Source organism: Anopheles cruzii, chromosome 3 (genome assembly GCF_943734635.1).
Source record: "Anopheles cruzii chromosome 3, idAnoCruzAS_RS32_06, whole genome shotgun sequence".
Classification (NCBI taxonomy): Eukaryota; Metazoa; Arthropoda; class Insecta; order Diptera; family Culicidae; genus Anopheles; species Anopheles cruzii.
In genome coordinates, this window is record NC_069145.1 from 56,491,864 (window position 1) to 56,517,051 (window position 25,188).

Below are 25,188 nucleotides of genomic sequence, written 5' to 3' on the forward strand. Positions count from 1 at the left end.
TTTTTCTCCCGGCGTCGGCAACAGTGATGACCATAAATAGAGGATCGTTGGTGCAGTATTTGAAAAAACGGCGACCAGAGAAGGGGGGCAAAAATTCTCTTTAATTCCCATTCGTTCAATTGCTTGTAACAATTTGTTACCCTTCTCAAGGGAGCAAGTTAGTAAACTGTTTAAAATACAGGGGGTTCCATCATGACCCATACTATTCAAGTTTTAAATAACTCCGCCATTTTTTAGTCGATTTGATAGATCAGAGAAAGTTGTCAAATTTACGGTAAAACAGCGGGCTAAAATTACCCAAAAACCCAAAAAATATACAAAAAAAAGTACCCAAGAAGGGTCGCTTTTTGTGTGTCTAATGGAGGCGGTCATTTGATCGATATTGTATTCTGAGTAAATTTTTAATAAACGGCATTCAATACTGTAAATAAATCTTGTTCATTTTTCAAAATCGACTGACAAATAGTGGACTTATTAAACATTTCAATAGTATGGGTCGTGATGGAACACCCTGTACTTTATACACAAATTGGTACAAAACGGTAAGGTTGCCCACATATTTCCCCTGCAGTGTGTTATGCTGCAACGGAGGCAATCAATAGTGATGCTCGGCCATCGAGAGTTGCACTTATGCATACCGAAGATGAAAGCAGACCTCCTCTCGAACGCGGAAGTTTTTGGGTGGAGCTCTCTTAATTGTTGCACTCCGTAAACACATTGCTCGAATATAATTCCCAACTCAAAGGATAAAATTGGTACAATAAACCACATAAACAATTTGAAACGAGAAACGAGAGTCCAACAGTTGAATTAAAACCAGATATTCTCCAGTGCTTCAAGTTGCATCTAAGGATTCTGTAAGTTGTCTTTATTTATGCTCTTGCATTACACTTACTGTTGCTTAAAAAAGCCACAAAAAAACCATACATGAACCATCACGCGATTCTTCGTGAGGCCAGCAATGTAAAACTCGTTCCCACGGCTCACGATATTCCGCAGAAAGATGCTGCAGTCGGAAAACTGTCACAGGAAAGTTATGGAACGGCAATGTTTATATAAAACAACGCTCTGTTGAACGTATCGGCATCGTCGTGAAAATGAAAGAATAGCACAAAGTTGTTGCGTTCCCACAGAATGTAGATATTAAATTGAAAAACGCATGGGAATGACGTGCGTTTACACATTACTAGGGCAGCAGTGACATAATTATAGGCCTTCAGCGACCTTTGGATGACTCATCGTCTAGCAGCGCGACTCATAAGCGCGATCGAATCAAACGAGCGTTGAGCGCCGGAATTCTATGAAGCTAATTCATATGATCCGAGCGCGCCGCACCCTTCAACGTTGATCCGTTCATCCTCCTACGACTCCCCGCACGGTGGCAAATAAGTTACACTCGATTGTTAAACAATCAAGTGTACTGCCTAGAACCAGGACAAAACCACGACAGGATTATATCCCTGATGCGAAATCCATTATCGACACGAACGCACACTTGTCCTGGGCGGTTGTGTTCTGGATGGCCTTGGAGGACACACGGCCGGCTCTGACGGACTGCCCGCGTCCGGGGCAGTCTATTCGTTGACCTAATTCGTGGTCAAACACCGCCATCCCTAGTTTGTGATTCGTCGTCCCGGTTAAATCCTTTCGGTGTGCTTTCCGTTCCTGTCTTTCGCTCTGCTGGCCTGCGCTCTACAGGTTTTGGTCCGAGCCAAAGGACGGCGAGGCTGGCACACCCAACAATGTCCGTCGGCACTTATACAGGCGCGAAGAAGGTCGTTTCGTGCCTGACCCAAGCGACTAGTGCACGATTGATGGTATTCAGAACGTATTCACGTTTCAGTAAATCGCTCCTCGTATGTGTTCCGGTTACATCCTTATGCATCCTTAGAACAGCAACTTTGTTCCACTGAATTGTTTTTTTACTCAGCTCTACTTTAAACACGCTTTGCATTTTCTACATTAAGTGAAAAAAACACTCGACTCCACACTTCATGGCGATCCTTATCGATCTTTAATGGAACGTCACGCAAAGGTTTTTAAAGGCCGATGTCCGATGATTTAAAGAGCCGGTAACGAAGTTTCTCTCCAGTCTCCAGTCACGGAAAGGCCCGATGTTCGCTAGCTACCGCTGCCGGTCCAACAGAAGAGCTTCTGGTGGTGGTGATGATAAATAATTACAGTAAATCATCAGGCACGGTCCAGCGACACACCTTTATGGACAGGTGAATAACAGGAGATTCTATAATAATTAATTGTAATTTCTTTGCCTGCGTGCGGAAACAAAACCCGGAAACGTCGGGGGAAGTTCAATTTTGTGAGGGGAGCCAGAGTCCTCATGAATCGATAAATTCGTCGCCGGGCGTAGCATTAAGAAAGAGACATTATAATCGAATTAATCGAACCAAATAAGACACAACCCTTTCAGTTCGGCCAACTTGGCCGAGGAAGTAATATCACGTTGGGGCGCGGAAGATCGCCCTCAACAACCGATGACGATGCCATATTCTCAAGAATCGGTTCCGCGAGTGTGACCTCACTTGACAAATCAATCGTTGGCACTTGCCATCTAGCGACACGTGGCGATCTTGGTGCTTTGGCGGTGTGCGCGAAGAATGAAAATCAGCGGCACAGCGAAGTTATTTTTTATGTGACCTTTAAATGACGATAGGCAATAGTAACGTGTACGAGGGGGGGTCAGTAAATTGAAGTGACGGTGACGGAGTTACGCCATCCAGAGGTATGTGAAAATGTTTCTCAACATTTTATTGGTTTTTTATTCACTTAGTAATTTATGCTAAGCCTTGCAATGCTTCCGCTGGCCATTACATTCCGCTTCGATGCTCTGTCGTATTTCGCTAACACAGTGGGCAGAAGAAAGAAAAACGTGCTACTAAACGATTTTTCTCCAACGCGGGAGATGTGTGATAAAATTTTTCTTATCACCTGAAACTCTTTCAGTACGCCGTCGGCGGACGTCGAAAATAATGCATTTTCGTAGGTAGGGAAATGTCTCATATTTTATATTTGAAAATGTGGACCACAACTGAATGACACGTGGCCGGGTGAGGAAAAATGCTGATCTTGCCCAAGCCGAAGTCTCACGCACGCGAAGTCTCACGCAAGACCCAACAGCGATGCGTTGGAACCAATTAGTGATGGTTCACGCTTCGGCGATAACCCTCGCACCAGAAGAAGTCGCGGGTTTTGACTAGACACTGACCTCACCCTTTTCTTCGCGGAGTATTTTTAATTCGAACTCAATGATAAGAAAAATAACTCTGCCTAGACACTTCTTATCACGTGCATCATCGTGCAGCGAGTGTGCAGTTTATGGGTTTACTAGGCTTTACAGGTTTGGCGTTAGGTGACTCATTCCCGAGCGGGGTTCCAGTGGCAACATGCTCGTGGAATGATTCATTTCGCTAGTTGTAACGGGTAGACCCATCGAACTCGTCGAAGACGTTGGGTTTCTTAGAAACAGATCTTTACTTGATTATTTTGGCTTTGGCAGCATCAGCAAGTGTATGTTTGCCCAAACAAAATAAACACCCAACACTGACGCAACCGTGTTCCTAAAAACACTGAATCATCGAATGAGTAACGCGAATTTATTAACTTCCTCTTTAGCACGGCTGTCGGTTTCTTAGTCCGATCGTTTAAGTTGATAAGTAACAGTGTAGTAACCTAAAAGTAATGAGCCCAACTTGGAAATCCTTGGGTGCTCCCAACTTTTGCGCCGATGTTTCCTTTCCTTTCCGATTCGGTTGAGCGAACACACCGACGACAACACACCAGATACTAGCAAACGAAGAAGAGGTCACTGAACACACATCCGCGGGCAGCACGGACTGACCTTCACGACGGCGATGCAAGATTGGGGCTAGGCTTGGTCGTTGAGCAGGTAACGCTGCAACCTTGACCAGAGTAGTGACACTTTTCAATCACCTTCAAAACGAGCACACGAGCGTTTGGTTCCACCGAATGCCGAATGCCGCAATAGACTATTTCTAACTGACCACAAAAAGGTGTCGGGCTTACAATAAGCTTGTTGTTGAATCACGGTTCCCTTGTGACGTCTTTTCCTGCCAATTTCCGGCCCAGTCCTGGCCGTATTTATGAATGAAATTTAAAAATAGTCCCTTCGAAACAGGTCCGGCCAGTTTCCGTCATCGTCGCGGTTGCCCCACCGCGGCTTGTGGTCGTTATTCATTCATAACGACATATTCATCGGCACATTTTTGGGGGCGGAAACTACGATGTTTCGACCAAGACACGGATAGAACCGGAAGATGCTAAAGAGCGGATGGGTCCTTTAACCGCCGGACGTGATGGGTGGAAAAGCCGGAATCCCTGAAACCCAATAACAGGATTATGGAATCAAACCGCAAGTGAACCACCGCCGGGACATGCCGGGAGCTATTTTCGGAGCCAAAAAAAAAACGGTTCGATGACAATTCGATTTACCGCCTGTCAATCGATGTGCCTCGAATCACTGGAAACGATTACTTTAGAATGGGAAAAAGGGTTCGAACATAAGCTCCGGGTTGTCGGTAAGCCATTTAAGCAATTGAATGTTCAAACATTAAAAGCCGATCATTCCGAAAGCATCAGTGAACCAATCAGTTCGGTATATCCGTTTTTTTTTAAATAACTTCAAATGTGGGAAAACTTGACCTCCACATAGCACACCGTTTCAACATGGTTTTCCATTCACAGCTTTCGGCCACTATCGGTCGGTCGGTCGAACTCACTTTCGATTGTGCCACAATTCCGGTTGCAATGGGGGTTCCGCGGCTTGGCCTGTCCGCGTGTTCCGTAATGATTAGCGCTCAAAATTCAAACGCTGAAGGGTGAAGTTGATGCTCAAAAATATAATAAGCAAAAGTAAGAGACCGAAAAAAAACCACACTTACCAACTCAACCGTGCTCACATCCACCACCGGCGTGGCATTTCTCTTTCCTCGGGTGTTGATTTCCATTTTGAAAATGGGATTTTCTGCTTCGCCGGTCGCAGGTACGCTCCTCTGGGATGCGGCGGCCGCGTCACCTGTGCACATAAAGCGCGCTTCTAGGTGTTATTACGCCGCTTTCCGGGCTTCTACCTCCCGAAGGCCAAGCCTCAAAAACCCGGACCACAATGTGTTGGTTGGTCGTGGCACGGAAATGACTCTAGCGATGACGCTTTATTTCGGCCCGCGTGACCAACGAAACTATCGCCAACTTTCACCACCCGTTCTTGGGTGTGTGTGCGTACTTTGCACGCCAAGAACACAAACAATTACAGGATGGATGAGGAACCCTTTCGCTTTCAGAACTTTTGGTGGTTTAACAAAAACGGGCTAAAAACACTAAAACGAAGCACGACAGTAAAAACTATGACCCGGACGTTATCACAGGTGAAGGTCATGTTGGAGGAGCTTCCACTTCAAAAGAACACAAACGGGCAAACGGGGTAATTTGGATGCCACGATTTAGAAATATGTCGATGCGCGAAACAAAATCGGACGAACACCACCCGCGCGCGCGCCAGGTAACTCTTTCTCGCCGTACCCGTGGACCCGTTGGAAGCTAGTAACGAACTGAACGTAAACAACGGCGGCGGGTTGCGAGTGCGAGTTTGCCAACGGCCAGCTGGCAAAACCATCACACCCACAAACGTGGTGTGTGGTTTAGTGAGCGCGTTTTTAGTGCACCATGCTCTACATTCGCCGATAACACTACTTGCTGGCAGGTGATAGCGATAGCGTTAGAGCAGAGGTAAATGCAACAATGCAATTGCAACGTTTTTGCTACAAACATAATAGAGCCGAAACTGGAACCGATTAGAGTATTGAATTTAGAGAATTTAATTTGTAAGCTTTGTATAGTTCAAATAATACAAGAGTATACTGCGTTCTCGTAGATTCCCGAATCATTCGAGGAATAGTGCAATATAAGATGTGTAATTAGATGTTTAATTATTAAATTACTTATTAGATATTAGTATAAGCATTAGTATTAGTAATTAGTAATATTAGTGATAGATTGTATAAAAGACACAAAAAATCAAATGCAAATTTGGTTAATTGGTTGGAATAGCTCCGAAAGAAATAATCCAAGCAAGCGTTCTTTTTTCATCTCTTCTCTATATGTATAAAAATGGTTGTTTGTCTGTCTGTCTGTACCGCATTTTCTCCAAAACTACTGAACCAATCCGCGTAAAATTTTGCACAGCGTAGTTTTGTGACCCCGGATTGTGAATAGGAAAGTTCACCCTCCCACACCTCCGGGGAGGGGGGGCTCCCATACAAACGTAACATAAAAATTCAGCATCGGAAAGGAAAGCCGATCGGATACATCACCGGGAAGCCCGATCGTCCGAGGCGAAGGAGTAACGGTAAGCGAGGAGGGAAGCCGATTGGGTACGTCACCGGGAAGCCCGATCATTTGGAACAGAGGAGTAACGGGAGGCGGGAAGGGGAACTGAACAAATACGTCACCGGGAAGCCCGATCGTCTGAAAAGTAGGAGTAACGGGAAGCAAAAAGGGAAGCTGATCGGATACGTCACCAAGAAGTCCTCTGAAACGCCTCCCAATCGAGAAATAAGGATGAAATGAGGCGCAGCGACGCGCGCCGGGAACTGCTAGTAATTATGATAAAAAGCAAAAATCAGTTCAGCTACTGAACAGCTACTGAATTGATTGAATAAAGAATTAATTTTGAAAATTTATCTTCCTCGTTCGAATTTCAGTGTGAAGAGTGCCATCTATTGAGTAAAATTGAAACTAATTTACCATTATGCCGCTGCCAAGCGCGATGCGTGCCGCTGTAAGAAAAATGAACTGTCAAACAGAAGTTTGCCAAGTAAACAAAGCTGCTGCTCGTTGTTGTGGTTGGTGCACGGCGCATTTTCCTGGTCAAATAAGTTAAAACATTAATAATTCGACGAAAATGCTACATCTGCAAGGATACGGTAGCAGTGGCAGTGACGCAGAGTCGGAAGACGTTGGAACAACCAGCACGACAAAGGCCACATCGGAAACGCTAGCATCGGAGGACACGACGGCACACCTGAAGCCCGTGAACAGCGAATATTCCGTCGGGAAAACACTTGCAATCTGTGCCGCACCGCTCGTGGTTCCTATGGTAAGCTTTTTGTACCCGCTACCCGTTTGTGTGCTAATTCACGGTTTCGTTCCTAGGGTCAAGCCGAAGTGCCGCGTGCATTGGAAGCAACGGTAAAAGAGATCAACTACAATCCGCGCTACGAGGAACTCTTTGCACCGGTAGCCGGTCCAGAAAATCCATTTCTGACCCAACAGATGCGGGCACAAAAAAATATGCTCACCGGCTTCGTGGAAAACGCTCACATCAGCGACTTCCAGTTCGATAATCAGCGCAAAACGTTCCACAGCTACGGCTACGCGTTGGATCCCTCGGTGGACGGTAAGGGAACGGCCCCGGAAGACGGACCAAGTTACGTGGGCCATTTGCAAGCGGCGTACGATACTGAAGGGGCGACCGTGTTCGAATCGGCGAAACCGAAACCGGGCGGATCCGAGAAACGGAAGCGTGTGCGAAACGATGCACCGGAGGACGTGGAAGGGTTCCTCGGGCCGTGGGGCAAGTACGAAGACGAACAGACGGTAGCACGGCCAAGCGAAAAGGAGCGTGCAGAGATTGAGGAAATGATGGCCAAAAAGCATCGCCGCCATAAGGTTAAGGAAGATAAACCGATCGAAGAGAAGTCGATTCTGCACAGTAAGTACTCGCAGGTGGCCACTTTGCGACTGAAACGTTACCGTGTGACCACCCTTTCTTTCTCTCTCTCTCTCTCTCTCTCTCTCTCTCTCTCTCTCTCTCTCTGTGCAGTCAAAGACGCTTTCGATTATCAGGGACGATCGTTTCTTCATCCACCGCACGACGCCGGAGTTAACCTGCGGAAGGCGGGCGCTCCCGATCGGTGCTTCCTGCCAAAAGCTCACATTCACACGTGGACTGGTCACACGAAGGGTATTTCGGCGATTCGATTCTTCCCCGTCTCGGCCCATTTACTGCTGTCTTGCAGCATGGATGCTCGCGTAAAGCTGTGGGAAGTTTATAATGAACGGCGCTGCGTTCGAACGTACTCTGGCCACCGGCAGGCCGTTCGTGACGTGAGCTTCAACAATAAAGGCGAGAAGTTCATCTCTGCCGGTTACGACCGCTACCTGAAGCTGTGGGACACGGAAACGGGCGACGTGATATCGCGATTCAACTCCCGCAAGATTCCGTTCTGCGTCAAGTTTCACCCGGACTACAACAAACAACATCTGTTCGTGGCCGGTACTTCTGATAAGAAAATAATTTGTGTAAGTATTGGAAACCGTTACGCCTCTTTCATGAGTTCCTAATTTTAAACGATGTTTGTGTGCTTTCAGTGGGATACGCGAAGTGGTGAAGTCGTACAGGAGTACGACCGGCATCTCGGGGCGGTCAACACAATCACGTTCGTCGATGAAAACCGGCGTTTCGTGACGACCTCTGATGACAAGAGTTTGCGCGTTTGGGAATGGGACATTCCGGTGGACATGAAGTATATTGCCGATCCGACGATGCACTCGATGCCGGCAGTGACCCTTGCCCCGAACGGCAAGTGGTTAGCTTGCCAGAGTCTCGACAATAAGATCGTCATCTTTTCCGCCATCAATCGGTTCAAGATGAACCGCAAGAAAACGTTTACCGGCCATATGGTGTCGGGATACGCGTGCAACCTGGACTTTTCGCCCGATATGAGCTACTTGGTGTCGGGTGACGGCGATGGCAAGTGTTACATCTGGGACTGGAAGACAACCAAGCTGTACAAAAAGTGGCAGGCGCACGATAACGTTTGCATCTCGACGCTCTGGCATCCGCACGAGGCCAGTAAGCTGGTGACTGCTGGATGGGACGGTTTAATAAAGTATTGGGACTAGAGCCACTCAAGTGAGGGCTCCTTTTTGAAAGAAGTGTTTTTATACGAATCGTTGCATTTAAGTTTTACCGAAATCATTCCGGGTTTTGTTACGTATTGCGGGTAACAGTTCCGCCGCCAAAGGCATTTGGTTTTTCAACTAGCATTAGGCGATTGTAATACACGGTAACAATTAAGCATGGTTCATTGGATATTGACGATGAATTTTATTTAAAACGTTTTATTTTTAAAAATTATTATTTACAGCATTTGATGTTGAATACTATTTATAGTTATCGATCAAACCGATCAGCCTTCGAAGGAACTCAGTCTTGTAGGAATCAGTTGTTCCGGTATCGCAACGGAATACCCATCCCGTGAGGATTGTCCTATCGAGTGCTCTACACAGCGAAATGGCCTTCTAATGACGAACCAAGTTGAGGTAGATACGTGGTTTCGCTGTTGGCGTTATCGTCGTGAAAAACTTGCAAAATGTGCACGGCCGAAGTTGGTTCTTGGTAAACGTGCGAGGTTTATTAGCGGTCGGGACCTCTTCAGGAACTGCCGGTGGCTCCGGTTCAACCACATTGTCACGCTTGCGATGATGCTTATCTCCTCCGGGAATAATCGAAACAATGCGAGACCCGGAACCGTCGTTAATTGATGACGCAGGGGCCATTGCTCCAAATGCTGATTTGAGTTCTGAACGTGTGATCACTATGGCACCGTGAACAGCGTCTGCCAATAGTATGGCAATGGCAATCATGAGAATAGTTCTGCTCATGGCGTTTGGTTCTGTTACTAATCCGTCGTTCGTGGTGTACTATTAGTCGGAGCGCACTTCCCAAGGTATTTATAGGAAGTTCTTGTCCCGTTGTGAACGTAAATAGTTGCTTACGGAAGACCTGTTTGTTTGGGCAGTAAGATTATTACATGTTTTTAGTAACGCACTGGCAACTGGTGTTATTTTGAAGCGTACCCCGGCGTTTCGCATTATTCGTCGCATTCTGCTACGAACGATCTCGTGCCTGTTTGCTGTTGACTTCCCCGTGATCAGTCACGAGAATTTTACTTTCGATCACACCCCTCATTACGTCAATAGCTGGGATGAAGGTCTCTTATCAATAGTCTAGGACCCCCTGCAAAACATGACGATCGTACTCGTAATTTGTTAGTGATCTTTCAAACGCATTTCATTCCACAACATCACTAGGCAACTGGCTAGGTTGACTGGTTGGTAGAAAAATAAGTTGAATTGTTTATAGGTGTTGTGAGCCTTTTGTACCACAAGAATGAAGTCACTGATACCGTTATCGACCAAATGAAAAAGGTTATCTAAGAACTCTGAGGTAATAAATTGTTTCAATTTTTTCGGAACTTTCTACTATCATGAACAGTTTGAGTTATTTCTTACGTGCATGTTGGTGTTATCAATTACAGCAACAGTAAGGATTTGCAGAGTAGTAAAAGACCAGCAGAAGAAGTATTCTGTTCGCTTCGCACCGTCGGCAATCGTTTGATAGGACCGCCAGTTACAGACATCTTATTAACTTCGTGTGGTGTTGACGTAATTTTATATCTTGGGATTGTCCTGCGAGACGCAAAACATAAACGAGTTAACGGTCGAGCTGCGAGCCAAACATAAACGATTGCGCGTTGTATCAATCAGAGAGTGCGCAAAAGTAGGTCCAGAAAAACAAATCTTGCATAGCTCAACATGCGCAGCTAGAACGAGGAACGGATTTCTTAATTCGATGTTGTTTTCCAGCGGTTGTTGTTGTTATTGCAAAAAAGCGAGCGGAAACCGTTGTTGATCAATTTATTTTGACCTTCTGAATTGCAGCTTTTGGTTAAGGATCAACCACTAAAATAGCCGCAAGTTGATGATGTGATGTTTACTATAATATGCTAAGTGTTGAAAGTTGATCCTTAAAAGATCAAAGAGTGATTGTTTATAAATCAAATCAATTGCACGTTTTGGCTTAGATTTAATACTTTTGCCCTAAATCTATGCATAAACGATTTCAAAAGCACCATACTGTGTATCAAAATAACATAGCATAAAAGGAAATAAAACACAATGTAAATTTTAATCCTTTATTTTGCCAAATTCATAATTGCATAATTTGCACCGTATAAAATTTCAATAACTTGTCGTCCTACACAAGATCCTCTCCCTGTACTATTTGAATAAATTTTGCATAAATTTACAATATTTCGTAACGCATATTACGTATCGTATCGTTTTACTTATTGGACGTTTATTTCCAATTCAAATTTGAAAAGCCGTTTGTCTTGATGATAAGCAATGCCGTAGCGTCTTGCGGTGCGAAAGCATCTCGCATTCCCGCTTTAGTCTACTACAAGGCGAAAACGCAAAGTTTTGAAGCTTTCAAATGATCTACTACCTTCCTCTCTTTTGTCCATACAAATAACACAAACACTACGATTCAGCTGCAGATCTGTATGTATACACGCGCACACAAACTAACCTCTGTAGCTGATAACACACTCTGAACGCTTTATTAATCTATTTAGTTGTATAAAAAGTGTGGTAATTGCTAAATCAGTACAATAAGAACGAAGAATTCCTCACCCTGAGGTTTGCCTCCCCAAAGCCCGCGAACGACACCGTGCCTCCTGTCCAGGTTCGAGCGTCGGTACTTCCCTGAAAGATCGCGATCTCGCTGCGCAAGCGTCTCCAACCGTACACTTATCGAATTAAATTAAATACAAACGATAGTCACCCAATTGAGGGTCGTTGTGGCGACGAGATTTCCGGTCGTGATCGTCGCACTGATCGCCCTGCGTCTGCGTACGGTACGGATGGCGACGAACAACATACGCTTCTTCAATGTATCGTGCCGTGTTTCTGTCGAGGGTTGATTCAAATAAATTCACGTGTTTAATGTCGTTCAACAGGCCACCATTAGACCTGGTGAGCAATCAGATGTGTGCAGATCCCGTTGCACTATGCACTAGACATCAACTTTAGCAACACGATAAATACACGAGCAGATGATATTTAACGATCAATTGGCCAGAACAAACGTCGTTTACCTTTTTACCTACTGGGGAAGGTTTGATAAGATAAGGTATTTTCAAGGATGTCTATCCCGTGGGAGTTTATCACCGACATAAAAGAAAGAGAACGAAAGGAAACTACTTTTTAATGGAAATGAGCTTGCAATATATTCTGGAGTGTCTTTGTCACAGTAGACGTTCGTAAAACAACACCGAAGTGTTGATAGTGAACTGAAGGTGCGCTGAACTGATGAAGTGTTATTTAGGGTAGTCGTTTTTCTGGCAGGCAAAATGTGGAAGTATTTCGGTATACTGTTACTAACCACTTCGATGGGAGCTAAAATTGCCGAAAAAGAAAAAAATTACAAAGACGCTTACGCAGAGCTTTCGCTAAAAATAATAGAAGACGAATTGAACTCATCATTTTCACTTATTTCGGTACGCTGAAGCCACTGTTGTTGCATCGGAAGACCACACTTCTTTAGTTATGCTTTTATTGTAGAGGGCGATGATCGACGGTCCGATCTTGTGTCCTGAAGGATCGGTATTGGATCACAAAGGAGTCTGCCGTCGTCAATTGGGCTGAAGTGCGCTTTTGGATGCCTTCCATCCATCACCCGTTATACCACGGAAATTTGACTGGGATGCGATGTTTGGAGTTGAAAGAGAAGCAAGTTTTTTTAAAGTGCGAACATTGTGAAATTTTTGATAAAATGATTTCTGTCATCCGGATCCGTGACCCCTAATAAAACCCTTATGAATTACTTAGTGTTTGGTTATTTTTTCATCGGAAACGCGTCGAGACGCTAACGTGTGCTTGCCTACCTTTTAGGCGTTTCTGCCGGTGCAACTTTCTAAATTTTTCTTATCGCCTCCATGAACGGTAATCAGGCGATCTCCAATATCACCAATATGGTAAAATATTGCTTATTCGTTACAACCATTGTCATCCAAATACTATATTCAACCATCGGAAATATTGAATGCTCCGAATTCATTAATTCCCCGTAATGAGCCCTTGGTACCGTCGTTAAAAGGATCGTAATTCGAAAGTGATTTAGTGTCGAAATAACATCCACGAAAATTTGGACAATCGTCATGAAAACCTCCACTAGTATCCTTCGATACATTTTAAACAAACGTTGTAAAGTTTTATAAAAACGTTGTTAACAGTTGAAAGTGTTCAAATAAAAGATTCATTAGTGTTAAACTTATGAACGGCGAAATCGATTCGTCTTGGAATAAATAAACGGATCGAATCAGGTCGAAAAGGGTAAAATGAAAAGGAAAAATGGTTCGAAATATCAACAAGTTTTAATTTGAATTGGCATTTGCTTTTACAGAGGCTGGCAATAAATGCTCGTGGCAATGAATTAATTTGCTCATACCTTTCAGGCAGTAGAAGCGGGTATTCAACAAAAATCGTCCGGAGAAACAGTTCATTCGCTTAGAATAGTGCAACGATGTACGCATTGATGTTTACTATAAGTGTCGCGTTATTGGCATGCAGTTTCGATTGCGGATGCGAAGGTCAACCTGGAGATAATAGTTATTCTGAGAACGGTTCGAATTATGCTGCAGCTACATTGGTCGATAACCCGTCCATTGATTTCCCTGGGTCTGGATGGAAAGTGTGCCCCGAAGGACAAATGCTCGATCATCGAGGAAAGTGTAGACGTATTATCGCACTTGGATAACTGCACAACCGATATAAATTGGTTCAATAAAAACTTGATTGGAGGTCTCGTACCGATTTATAATCAAGTATTCGTACTCGTTAGCTTTAAGAAAGGATTCCAACAGGGATGTACGTGCTACATTTAAACAGGGATTCAGAATGGTAACAATTGTTAAAATGACTATTACAAAATTATTGTATAAGTGATGGCTGTTGCTAGGTCCGATTCGGCATTCCTAGGTCCTAGGCATTACTGTTGCTAGGTCCAAGCTCTAGCGTGGAAGTATAAGTTGATGTTACTTATTTTAATCTCAGGTAAACGGACTGAGCCGTATTTGTTAGTACAATTCTAATTCTAAGAAAAAGTATGCTCTCAAAAGATTTTGTCGAAAGACGCCAGTTCGAACCCTGAGAGTCTATCAACTTGAGTGTAAATCGTTGAGTTGGTGCTGACTACGGCTCTTTTCGTTCTAATTATAGTAAATAGAGGAAATAAGAAACATATCGATCTAGGAAACAACTTGAAGGGATCGAACAGCCATGAACTCCAGTTTGTGACGTTTGCTAGCAAATTCTTTTATGAGTGTGCAAGAACCTCAAGTGCCAACGTAACCTGTCTGATTACGATTAGTGTACGTTAGTCATGCTGGGTCGGATCTAGAGCGATTTGTGAGCGATGAATGGACACTCGTTTGATTGGAATGGTTTACTATAAGGGAATTGTTTCCTGTGGCTCACTAGAAACCTACAATGCGCGTCCGACAGATTTCGTGCGTGGTCTCGCTTGAATAAGTTTTTAATAACGTAGTACAGCGGAAAATGAAACAGGAAGTATAAACTGTAACGACAACAATTTCAGTATTCATGGGTCAATGCAAAAACAGTTGCAGGTAACACCGATGCAATGATGCTTTTTCTCTCAGCTTGAAGTAATTTTCACCAGAAACGATGTGAAACGAACATCCGAAGGTTTACTTACTCCATGACCCCAAATACTTATAATGTTATGAAATACGCATCTTATATCCATTGTATCATTGTGCAACATGTTTGAAAATGGTCGATTATTTTACTTGGAGTGTTATTTTTCAAACTTTCTGTTCAAACTAAACAGTGCAAAATGATTGATGTTTTTGCGGAGTAAACGTACCTTTCGTGTTCGTTACAAGCTATTATCGGTGCCGATAAGTGACATAAAACACCATTCACCTCCTGGGGAGAGGTGATTGCCCACTAATAATTGAAAGCCTGGCGCTCCAGCGAAAGACCAAGGCACATCGCTACTCGAGCCGCACCGATAAGGACTAGATTGTTCTCAATTTCCGGAATACAGTAAATTTTATTTCACCATGTTACCCGCTCGGCTGATTATTTTAGGCTTTTTCGAGCACCACCTTGCTCAGCTACTCCATTTGTTTCAACACGAATGATAGCGTGTGATTATCCAAAGATAACATACCTGGAACCAGAATGTTTACAACGTCTGGCCATTCGTACAAAGGGAAAAACAAAACCGTCTAACATTTGACTTGCATTTCTCGCACTCAGTGATAAACACTGATGAGTAGCTTAGTGCGCATTCCAATAGAAAACGGATCAATCTTTGAGTGTATTGTTCCAATTTTGCGGTATCAGTGGCATCATCGACTCTTTACCCATTTGTGGATCTAACTCGTGATGGCGGGGAAGCCACAGCTAGATGGGAATTTTATTTTTCGATAACATAAATGATAACCTTCACATGGGAACAATCGAGTGTGGACGAGCATTGTGAATGGCGCTTATCTTCGCGCGTGTGTTTGTGGGGATGAATTTAATTGCAAATAGCCGTAGAGCTCGGCCGTAGACGCCGGTGTCCAGCAGAACGTCGTACAGTCCGGGAACTTCCAGCGAAACATTCAATACTTGTTGTTTGCCGTCTTAAAACAGTGCAATGAAGTACGCTTTGGTGCTTGTTGTAGGGTTCGTGCTATTGGCATGTAGTGCCAGGGTGATGCGTGTCAATGGAGCGCCGGTCGGATGCGAGGACGAACCTGAAGATGTTCCGGTCTCAGTGGACGCTGTGACGGAGATTGAAACTCGGTCCATATTCGATGCCTTGGATAATTCCGCAAAGGTTTGAGCGCAAACTATTGCGAGCGCATTGCAGTTGTGTTTGACTTATGTTTGGTTTATTCTTTTCGTAATTTTTTAGATCAAAAACGTAATAGAAGGACCCAAAGTGTGCCCCGATGGACAAATGCTCGATCACCAAGGAAAGTGTAGACCTATTCTTGGATAAACGAAGTGAATAATACGAAGTAATAAACTAGCTAAAAGGAAAAAATAAAGATGATGTATTTACTTTATTTTAAGCATTATCGTAGAGTACACTAATCGAATAGGCATATCAGCTAAACATTATTCAAATCATGAGTTCAGCATTTTTACGTATATTTGTTATCACCTAACGATAACCACGATGTGTCGATTGTTCACATTTTGATGCTGATTGTTTGAATAACCACTGGGAGCTGATTCCCTGCTACATCCGCATTCTGAAAAAAGCGTAAGATTGTACCGTTTTTTCCTTACCTTACCACATTGACCCATGTATATTACTCTCTACTACTCTGCGAGATAAAAGATCTGCTTCGTTTCCGTATGTGCTGTTTGTAGTCAAACAAATGAAAGACGATACCAAGGTTGATTGCAGGCGCTTGACATGCTTGTGTGGTCCGTATTCAACTTATCTCTCACTGTCTGAATATGCGATTTAATTTAAATTAAGCATTTCTAACCTATAGTGTGCTCAGAAGGTGAAGATTGCGCATTTGATGAGCAATTGATTCCTCATAGTGCCAAATATTTGTTTTAGTTGGCTTCATTTCAATAGAGAAGGCCATTAACTTAAAAGCAACTCGTTCGTGGTCATTACGATCATGTGAATTTCTTGAATCAATATACCCACTGATGAATGACATTAACTTTAAGTAATTATGGGTTTTTTAATCATAGACTGGCATGGAATAAACGTGTGGAACTTTTCAAATATTAGATTTACTGTGCGGAATTAAGATCATTTCAGTTGCGGAAATTGGAGAAAACCATCCTGTTTCAGAATCTATAGGTTAATATTTGAAAAAACTTAAAATTCTGTGACAGAGCTTTTTCTGGAAAGCTACCAAAAATAAATATACTGTTTAGATATTAAAAAGAAATAAAATTAAATAGAAATAAAATAATGAACGGAATAAGGAATTCGACACAGATGGAAACAAAATGGTTGCTACTCTAGTTTTGAATTATATTTTACAGAGGAGTTTTTAATTGAATGGAATTTGATCGTATGCACACTCTTAAAATAAACGCCACATGTTATGGGTGGTCACGCTTGTACGCAATGTACACAATTAGAATAAGTTGACAATGTTTTTGCATTTTCCTCTGCCATCGAGCATCTGTCCAGTTGGGCACATCGTTGGGGCATCAATAATTACAAACGGTTGTTGAGCATCTTCTTGCTGACTAGTCTGCTGGTTGTCTTCGCCGTCGGAAATGGAATTTTCGGTGGACTGTTCCATGACTATCTCGAAGATGCCCTTCTGTATCGATTCCGTTGGATTTACTCTGTACGTATACGAGCTCAGTTGATACACTATCGGATGATTGTAGTAATGAAGCTGCTGCGGAAGTTGAAGATGCTCGGGTATGCTCGCCGGAAGATAGGCACAGCTGGCTATATGTAGTGCTAGAAGGCAGTTTGTCACTATGCTCAGACTCAGACAGAGTTTCATTTTAACGTGGAAGAGGTGTCTAACTTTCGAAAATCTCTATGATCGACTGATGGCCACTCACTTGAAAGAGGTCCGTTTTATAGGCATAATTATGCGCTAGCCTGAACCATTCTTATTGATTCTTCTTGAATCTGGTTGTGTGTGGTCAAAAAGCATTGGTGGAAGTTCAAGGTCCCATGCGGTCAACATTTGCGATCCTAAGAATTAAGAGATTCTCTCGGAATATGGGGCGGATTTAATTCACCATAGTGCCAAATATTTGCTTTAGTCGGCTTCCTGTCATAACCGAATCTACTCAGCTCTAATTAAACAGCATCATATGATGTATGCGAATGATTGGGTCTGCTTCTAGAGATGAATACACAATGTTCTATTTAGAAAAAATCTTCAATTGTTTCCAAACATTTTGCTGCTTTGAATAAAATGATCTTAAATTTGTTTTAGAGAATTGTTTGTTGAAATGCAAATAATCATGTTTCATGGTAGAAAACTTTTCTTTTCATTAAAATAACTGAGTTTTATTTGAACATCTCGAAACAACCCAATTTCACGCAATTTAAAGCGAATTTCACCACGAGCTCAGTGGCAGTGGTGAAACCAACTATCTTGAATTCGTTTTCATTCAAATAATTTACTAGCAACGTCATTGTGCGAGAGGCGTTTATAAGAGCAGGGTTCAATACTAGAACCCGTATTGAGTTTTGTTTTGTTGTCATTCGGAAGGTCGCGGTATCGAAACGAAATAGAAATAATTTAGAAAGCGACGAGAGCGTGTTTTGCTGCATGTTCAATATATTACGACTTTTGCATATTAAATATTGCCTTGTTTGTTGTGAGTTGCGATAGTTTTAATGCGATAATGACGGAAAGGTATGGAAACGAAGAGGAGAAAGGATCTCAAAACCACTAATAACCTCATTTCCTTCAGGAACGACACGCTAAGCTCAACTCATCGGACTGACCCAATCGAAGATACGGATGCTAATAAGCAGGAAATACCCAGTGAACAGTATAACTCAACAGATATCTACTATCGGTGTCGCTCTCCAAGCTGCTCTGACGACGATGACGAGGAGGATGATCCATATCAGGAATGTTTTATGAATGCCTGGCGATCAGCGCCCGCCACCTCCGATGAAGAGGACGACGAACCGGTTGTCGAGTTTAACCAATTGCTACATCCCGACGCTAAACCATTTTCACTCATGGACGATTCGGATCTATGGGACTATATGGACGAAAGTGAACTCAAAGAGCGACTTAAGAACCAGCCCCGGTTGCTGGAAGAAATAACACGTAAACGAAAGCGCCGGATGCTGGACGACGAATGCAAGCCGGATGATGATGATCTGAGTGAAGTGCTGGATAGGTTTGTAAAGTATGTCCGCACGGAGTCAACAAACACACACGACGATTGGGAGAACACTTCGGGATGTTAGAAATCTGACTTAGAGACCTGAGAAACTGGCCGATGGTGATGGATGGTAGGGGAATCGATAATGTTAAGACGAAATACTTTTATTATGCAACGAAGACTGTGACTGTTATTGATACATTTTGTTTTAGTCTAGCCTAAGACTAGCTAAGTCTTCCTTGGCAATGATATAGAGATTTCAGATATGCCATAATTCTCTATTTTTGTGATGGATTATTCTATTTTGAACGGACTGAAATGAACTTTTATTTGAATAAAAATGAGTGCTCTGTTGGCCAATATGGCTAACGAAAGGAACTATGCATCGTGATTGAAAGCGCTGATTGATTGGTTGTATTACAATATACAGATTGAACTTTCGATGGTAGTCATTTGGAAACTTTTGAAAATTTGCTGCACATTGCTACATTAGATGAAGTTGATGCAGAAGCTAAATTAAAATTCATCTATTTGGTGAGATTAATTTATATTTTCCAACTACAACATTATCTTGGGAAACGATTTTTCTGTACTACGCTTACGCTTTATTATTCGCTTACGCTTTCTAGATTGCTTTATTCGAAGTGGTTGTACCGTGGTCTACAGTATTAACACGTAAACTAATCGAGTTTTGTTAAACAAAAATTACATTACAGCCCGCACGTTGCCGCTACGGATGGCGATCATGGTGCGATGAGTGGAAAGAATGCAAAATGCCACTGCTGCGCAGCGGCTCCAGCGGCTTAAGTGCACTTTGTGCAATCGTGTCCTCATCGTGGCTATTGGTCGGGTGCATTTGCCGGAATGGTTGCGGCATCACCGTTCGTCGGTTGACTGATTATAACGATCGGAGGCCCCACTTCACCGGTCTTGCGAGAGAACATGAAAAGGGAGAAGGGAGTTTTTACGGACACGATTTTTAATAGGTCCCCACCACTCCCTAATACAGTCACGGTTTTATTGTAATCCGTTAAAAGGGCAAACGATCACGACTGTTCGGTGTTGATTGATTATCGTGGCTTAACTATATGCGGAACTAGCCCCGTTTGAAATAGCATTAATCAAATCGAATCTGCGATGCACGAAAAACAATCTCTCATAGAAGTTGAAGACAACGTGGCCGAGGAGGGGCCATGGTAGTGAATCACATTCTGCAAGTAGTACTACACACGCACGAACATATTTTTCCAATAGCCCTCACAATCAACACTTCGTTTCCCGGGACCGCGTTCAGGTCTCACCTGGCTGGTGGTGAAGCTTTCGGTGTACGACTTGCCGAAATTGGCATCGTCGATATCGTAACCCTCGCGGTTCCCACAACACAGACACATTTCCGTTTCGTGCGGTGCGTTTAATCGATGCGATCGTCCGAAGACTCCGTAGGACACCACGATACGACCGCGAGTCAAGTGCAACTGAGTCTCTCCCGGCAGCCACGGGAACTTGAAATAGCTTACTTGAACCGTGTGCGGCTGCGGGTTCTATTGATTGCGCTTCCTGCGGGGCCACCCCTCTCAGGGCAGCTCCACAAAAACGATGACTAAATCCCGGCGCAGGAAGGCGAGCACCGCGCAAACGATATACTCCATACGTAAGAGAGTTCTGTTTGCTCTTTCCGCAACCGCCCCGGTTCTTGGTGGTGGCCCCGTATCTTCGTGCGTGACAAATATCTCGGTCGAATGCACCGCGCCAGCGGTGGGGTTCATTCAGGGTTTCATAACCGATAAAAACCCGACGGTTGCTTATCGGTCCACGACGTCCGCGAGGATACCTGAGGTGCAAAACCTAAGGTAAGCCAGACACTGCCGGGTCTGGTGGAACAGATACCGAACGGTAGTCAACGCACGCGGTTTGGTGATTTCATCGGGTGCATCATCCGGGTGCAGGAAAAATGATTAATGTGGCTTTTATTTGGCGCGCAATACAGCTGTATTTCGTCGCTTATGAATCACGTCAGCCCGTCATCTCACTGCTGCCAGGGTCGCCGCAGGTGTTCACAGAACCGCGGACGGATGTGCTTCTTTTATTCGTCACTAATCACCCCATGATTAGAAACAGTTTATCGCTCCCTTGATAACCATCGTAAACGATAAAGATGGAGATATTTTTCTAACTAGCAAAAATTCACCGACTATCACGTCATTCAACCGAACTACCTCGCCTTGTCCAGCTTGGGCGATGCTGGAAGTGAAGGCCTCAAAAAGCTACGCGCTATCAAACTCTCCCGCCATCAGTGTGGTGCGGGGAGTGTGGCCCAAATTTCATTAGCGACTGTCGCTGATACATTCCAAAGGCATCAAGGGGGTAGTTCCCTATCTTATCTTTCTGGCACGCTTGCCGATGGTGCGATATGCCGACGGACAGATTTGCGTTGGAGGCCGATAGGCGGCCTAAAAGCGTTTAATGACTGCTTCGCACAATAACAACAACTACGACTGAAGTACTACGCCCCGGGCTTTGCTTTGGCCAGAGACTCTTATCGAGCTAGAGCATGGCAACATTTAAGATCAGGCTTTTCAGACCCGTTTAGCCCGTGCCATCGCTCGATGATCGTCGAAAGGCAATACAACTTGATCGCAGCTCCTTCGCTAGCGCTACCGTATCGTTTAGTAGCTCGGAGAGTATGATCAGCTCGAAGATCGTCAACGACGTCGCCAAAGTGTGGTGGTGCCGTTGAGGAAAGGAGAACATGTAGGCCAGAATCGGTATAGTGACGGCATGCATTTCGTTCGGTCGAGGGCAACCTCGCAGGATAAAGCATCGCATGAGCCGTAGGTAGCGTTTGGCAAAGTAGAGCCGCGTGCCACTGTACTCTTCGGGCAGCAGGTTGAGAACGTCGAGCGCCACCAATCGGGGTGGTACGTTTGTGATATTTCCTACAATTGCAGGATCTTAAAACCAATTTTCAATAGCCGTTCGAATGCAGCAACTTACCACCCAACACGTTGATGCATCTTAGAGGTAAAAACTGAATTTTCCAACTTCTTAGAAACCGCCGAAAGGCTATGGCACACTCGTGGGGCATTTGCGACAGTTGGAGGTACTGGCGCATTTGAGGGTCGCCGGATTTGATTTTTTCAAACACTTTCACCACCTGAGCCGCATTTCTACTGATGACGAATAGACCATAGGCGCTGATATCTGCAAAGTGGACTGGATTAAGGGTTTGAAGGTTGTGCAATTGGTGCCCGGCCAGTAGGGCATCTCAATACTCACTTCCTTCCAAATGGTCCATGCAAGCCAGCAGTGCATTATACTGTGTCCGCGTGACAATGTATTCGCCCCTCACTTCCAGGAACGACCTGTCTCTTCCTCGCCAAAACCACAACCTGCAACTCGGAAAGAAACAATATCAACGGGAATTAATAGAATTTCAAGATGTTCTTCAGACAATTTAAATGTTACACTTAAATAGAGGCTGTAAGTCAAATAAACAAACATATAAATAGTCATTCCGTTCGTTGTCCAACCAACGGCGAGTAACCTCGGACAAATTTCGCCGAAATGGCGCGGCACTCGTTTAAACATTGCTTTGGCTTGGCTCAGCTCTCGCCGCCGTTGTGGAGGTCAGGTTCGTCTCCATAACAAACGGTCCCCCGAAACACCACCGGGACCAGTCCAGCAAATGCCTCGTCTGTGTCACCCGCATTTGCTGGTGCACTGGCGCAGAATCACAAACCCTGACCCTGCCCAGACCACCCAGAGTTCTGCGAAGCACGCCTGATCTGTCCCTGGGCCCGAAACGAGTCTTACCGCGAATGGCCGCCAAAAAGTTGGTGATTGTTTACGGTTTTGGCAGCTCACCCAAGTCACGGTCTAGTCGTGGGCCATGGGGTGCCGGGGGCCGGGAAAACTGTACGTATATAAAACCGACGTGTAGCCGGGGAGCATCGCCTTATTATCTGGGGAACGTGCAGCTCTGCTGATATGGGCGTCATGTGCACGATCGTGGCCGCCGTGCTCTGCAGTACGCTGCTGTTGGTGTCGGTCGTCTTCATTGGCGCAAGCTCTCGACTTGAGACGGAGTCCCGGTTCAACGTCCCGGAGGTGGGTAAAGGAGAGCCGGACGATGCGGCCGGTCTCTGGGAGTTGGTGTCGGCGGCAACCGTTGCACCGGCGGCCTTGCGGATCGACGACCAGAAGGAAGAGGTGTCGTTTGAAGCGGATCCACTCGAGGATGATCTCGATGGAGCGGACAGTCACGTGGTGGTGCAGGTTTACTCCGTCGACTCGGAGCAGGAGCTGGCCAACCGCTCGTCCGGTACGCCGGTACGTACGATGAAGATGCCGAAGCTGGTAACACCGAAACCAGAGCCACTGAACGGGAAGGCAACGGATCGAGTCGAGCGAAAAGTTTTCGCACCGGTAAAGAGCATTCAGGAGCAGCTGGACAAGCTAGAATCGGGGGAACGTCGCCCAATGAGGAAGGAGCCGGTGCTACGGGAGCAGTTCTACATCGACGATAGCTCGCGACAGGTGGAGTCCGGCCGTGGACCGTCGGCGAAGAACCCGGGCGAAGCGGAAGAAGTCAGCGTTCCCCGGAAGCAGTCTCCACCGAGGCAGGAGAAACAGTACGCCGTTTCTTCGCGCATGGAGTACAGCGACCAGACGAGCCAACGAATGTTGGACGAGTTTTTCGCCCAGCGAAACCAGGACGCACTGGCATCGAGGCGATCGAACTACGACTGGGACGAGGGTTTGCTTCGTTCCCGGAAGCTGGAAGAGATCAAAAACCGCCATCGCGCGGTGCCGAGTCCGAGGAAGAAGACCCATCTCAATCATCCCGTCGGTCCGGAGTGGGAAGACGATCGGAGCTACGATCAGTATGCCGATTACGGGACGGCCACGGAACAGCTCCAGAGTGCGGCTCCGGGCCGAAGAATGGTCGAGGGAGACGATGGCCAGCGCTCGTTTCGTCCCCAGGCCCTAACATTCCTGACGCCCGAGGACGAGCGCCGCAGTTACGGATTGCCACGTCTTGGGCGCAAGCAGCGAGCGACCCCACCGCAGCAAACGCACGTTCTGAACACCATGCCGATCGTGGCGATCGATGGCGATGGCTCTCCGCAGGCTTCGGGAAGTCCGGGCGATAAGTCGCAGCGCCAGTCGTCGCCGTTGGAGCGATCCCGTTTCCACTACTCGCTGCCGTCGATGGTGTTCAATCCGTACGCTTGGGACCCGTACCACTTCAACATGCTCCGGTTTCCGCAGTGCGCCGCCTGTCAGCAGAATGCCCGGGCACTCTGCACCAAGTGTGGCATGTGTGGCGACTGCTGTGCGCACAGCAAGTGCACCTGTGGCTGCCTGAACGGGCTAGTGACGGCCTAGTCTTGTAGAAATTTTGGAGAATTTACTTTCCCCCTAATTTACCGTTAAGTGACATTTAGAATAAAAGTACTTTGAAATTATGGCTTCCACAACGGGCCAGAGTTCTGTGAAGATTTGTTAAACAACCAACGCAACTTACCACTTTCGCCGGTATTTAAAATTGTCCACGAGCCACTGCCATAACATCACGCACGCGATTTACAACGTCAACATCCAAGCTAGGGTTAGGGTTACACACGGCACCAAAGGGCACAATTTGGGTTGTTTGGTGGCGAACGGTTATTTTGACATCACGACGACGGCGGCGTCGCGCCATCGCCAACTCGGATGATGCTGTAATCAGATCCGCTTCTACCGCAATCGGCGCGAAGACGCAACAATAACATGGCAGGCGGCTTTCGGTGGTGGCTTCACCTATCCACGTGTTTTGCCTAGGGCGTGAAATGGGATAGCTGCTTCCGTTCGCGGGCCTCCCTCTGCTTGGGTCGGTGCGGGGGCCTAGTGTGGGCCGTCCCGCCGAATTGGGTCAAGAAGCTTCGCGAATGTGACCGAGGGTCACGAAATTTAAATCGCAAACAAAATTTGATTGTTTCCCAATTTTCGTGACCGTCCAAAAAACGGTGCCAATAAAACAAGTACAAACTATTAAATTACACGTCGGTTTACAGCACGGGGAAATAAAACCGATTGAAAACTTCGGTGATTGAGGCAAACATTCCTAGGGCTGGGTGTCTCAATAAACGGGACATAGATGGGACAATAAGTAGCGATGCAAGCAGTCAAATCAGATTCCGGCGATCGTTAGAAGATTTCTAACAATCTCACAGTTTATGGGACACTTGGAGTATAACATGGCATTTGGGTTCAATTTTAAATCTTAGCTCAACTGGCTTTTGTGTTTTCTGTGTTTTTTTTTGGAGCAGTGCATTAGAAATGAGTTAGAAGCATGTACTGGGCTGTTCAGTCACAGTATTGTTTACAAAGGAATCGCACAGTTATTGAATTTTTATTTTAAGAAGTAAGAAGTAAAGCAAAGGAAATTTATGAACGAAT

General features: G+C 45.1%; 6 protein-coding genes and 1 long non-coding RNA gene across 7 annotated transcripts in view; 4 read left to right on the forward strand and 3 right to left on the reverse strand.

The window, feature by feature from the left end:
• LOC128275597 (phosphatidylcholine:ceramide cholinephosphotransferase 2-like) overlaps positions 1 to 5,558 on the reverse strand; it is a 20,898-nt gene extending 15,340 nt beyond the window's left edge. Inside the window, exon 1 of the mRNA XM_053014154.1 lies at positions 4,917 to 5,558. Within this exon, the coding sequence (XP_052870114.1) occupies positions 4,917 to 5,060 (144 nt within the window). The 5' untranslated portion in view covers positions 5,061 to 5,558. The remainder of the gene's footprint in view (positions 1 to 4,916) is intronic.
• Positions 5,559 to 6,891: 1,333 nt separating this feature from the next.
• LOC128272785 (pre-mRNA-processing factor 17) lies at positions 6,892 to 8,937 on the forward strand. Its single transcript, XM_053010659.1, has 4 exons — positions 6,892 to 7,129; positions 7,186 to 7,744; positions 7,856 to 8,334; positions 8,404 to 8,937. Exons 1-4 carry the CDS (start codon positions 6,935 to 6,937, stop codon positions 8,935 to 8,937), a joined length of 1,767 nt encoding a protein of 588 aa, XP_052866619.1. The 5' UTR covers positions 6,892 to 6,934.
• A 2,970-nt stretch (positions 8,938 to 11,907) lies between these two features.
• On the forward strand, positions 11,908 to 12,703 carry LOC128273495 (uncharacterized). The gene is made up of 2 exons (XR_008269260.1): positions 11,908 to 12,377; positions 12,442 to 12,703. It is a non-coding gene; the product is annotated as an uncharacterized LOC128273495 (long non-coding RNA).
• Positions 12,704 to 18,156: 5,453 nt separating this feature from the next.
• On the forward strand, positions 18,157 to 19,099 carry LOC128272882 (uncharacterized). Its single transcript, XM_053010765.1, has 2 exons — positions 18,157 to 18,263; positions 18,322 to 19,099. The coding sequence occupies exons 1-2, from the start codon at positions 18,253 to 18,255 to the stop codon at positions 18,830 to 18,832; spliced, it is 522 nt and encodes a 173-aa protein (XP_052866725.1). The 5' UTR covers positions 18,157 to 18,252; the 3' UTR covers positions 18,833 to 19,099.
• LOC128272883 (uncharacterized) lies at positions 18,969 to 20,211 on the reverse strand. Its single transcript, XM_053010766.1, has 2 exons — positions 20,049 to 20,211; positions 18,969 to 19,676 (listed from the first exon to the last, which is right to left on the reverse strand). Exons 1-2 carry the CDS (start codon positions 20,136 to 20,138, stop codon positions 19,587 to 19,589), a joined length of 180 nt encoding a protein of 59 aa, XP_052866726.1. The 5' UTR covers positions 20,139 to 20,211; the 3' UTR covers positions 18,969 to 19,586.
• Positions 20,212 to 21,333: 1,122 nt separating this feature from the next.
• Positions 21,334 to 22,042, reverse strand: LOC128270652 (uncharacterized). The gene is made up of 3 exons (XM_053008061.1): positions 22,024 to 22,042; positions 21,742 to 21,948; positions 21,334 to 21,683 (listed from the first exon to the last, which is right to left on the reverse strand). The coding sequence occupies exons 1-3, from the start codon at positions 22,040 to 22,042 to the stop codon at positions 21,334 to 21,336; spliced, it is 576 nt and encodes a 191-aa protein (XP_052864021.1).
• Positions 22,043 to 22,734: 692 nt separating this feature from the next.
• On the forward strand, positions 22,735 to 24,135 carry LOC128270653 (uncharacterized). The gene has a single exon (XM_053008062.1). The coding sequence runs from the start codon at positions 22,735 to 22,737 to the stop codon at positions 24,133 to 24,135; it is 1,401 nt and encodes a 466-aa protein (XP_052864022.1).
• The last annotated feature ends 1,053 nt before the right edge of the window (positions 24,136 to 25,188 follow it).

Coding starts and splice junctions, on each gene's coding strand:
- LOC128272785 (XM_053010659.1), top strand. CDS start 6,935: ATGCTACATCTGCAAGGATACGGTAGCAGTGGCAGTGACGCAGAGTCG. Junction 7,130..7,185: donor CACCGCTCGTGGTTCCTATG/GTAAGCTTTTTG, acceptor TTTCGTTCCTAG/GGTCAAGCCGAAGTGCCGCG. Junction 7,745..7,855: donor AGAGAAGTCGATTCTGCACA/GTAAGTACTCGC, acceptor CTCTCTGTGCAG/TCAAAGACGCTTTCGATTAT.
- LOC128272883 (XM_053010766.1), bottom strand. CDS start 20,138: ATGTGTCTGTGTTGTGGGAACCGCGAGGGTTACGATATCGACGATGCC. Junction 19,677..20,048: donor AAAGCTTCACCACCAGCCAG/GTGAGACCTGAA, acceptor TTCTCTCGCAAG/ACCGGTGAAGTGGGGCCTCC.
- LOC128270652 (XM_053008061.1), bottom strand. Junction 21,684..21,741: donor ATGCATCAACGTGTTGGGTG/GTAAGTTGCTGC, acceptor CTGCAATTGTAG/GAAATATCACAAACGTACCA.
- LOC128270653 (XM_053008062.1), top strand. CDS start 22,735: ATGGGCGTCATGTGCACGATCGTGGCCGCCGTGCTCTGCAGTACGCTG.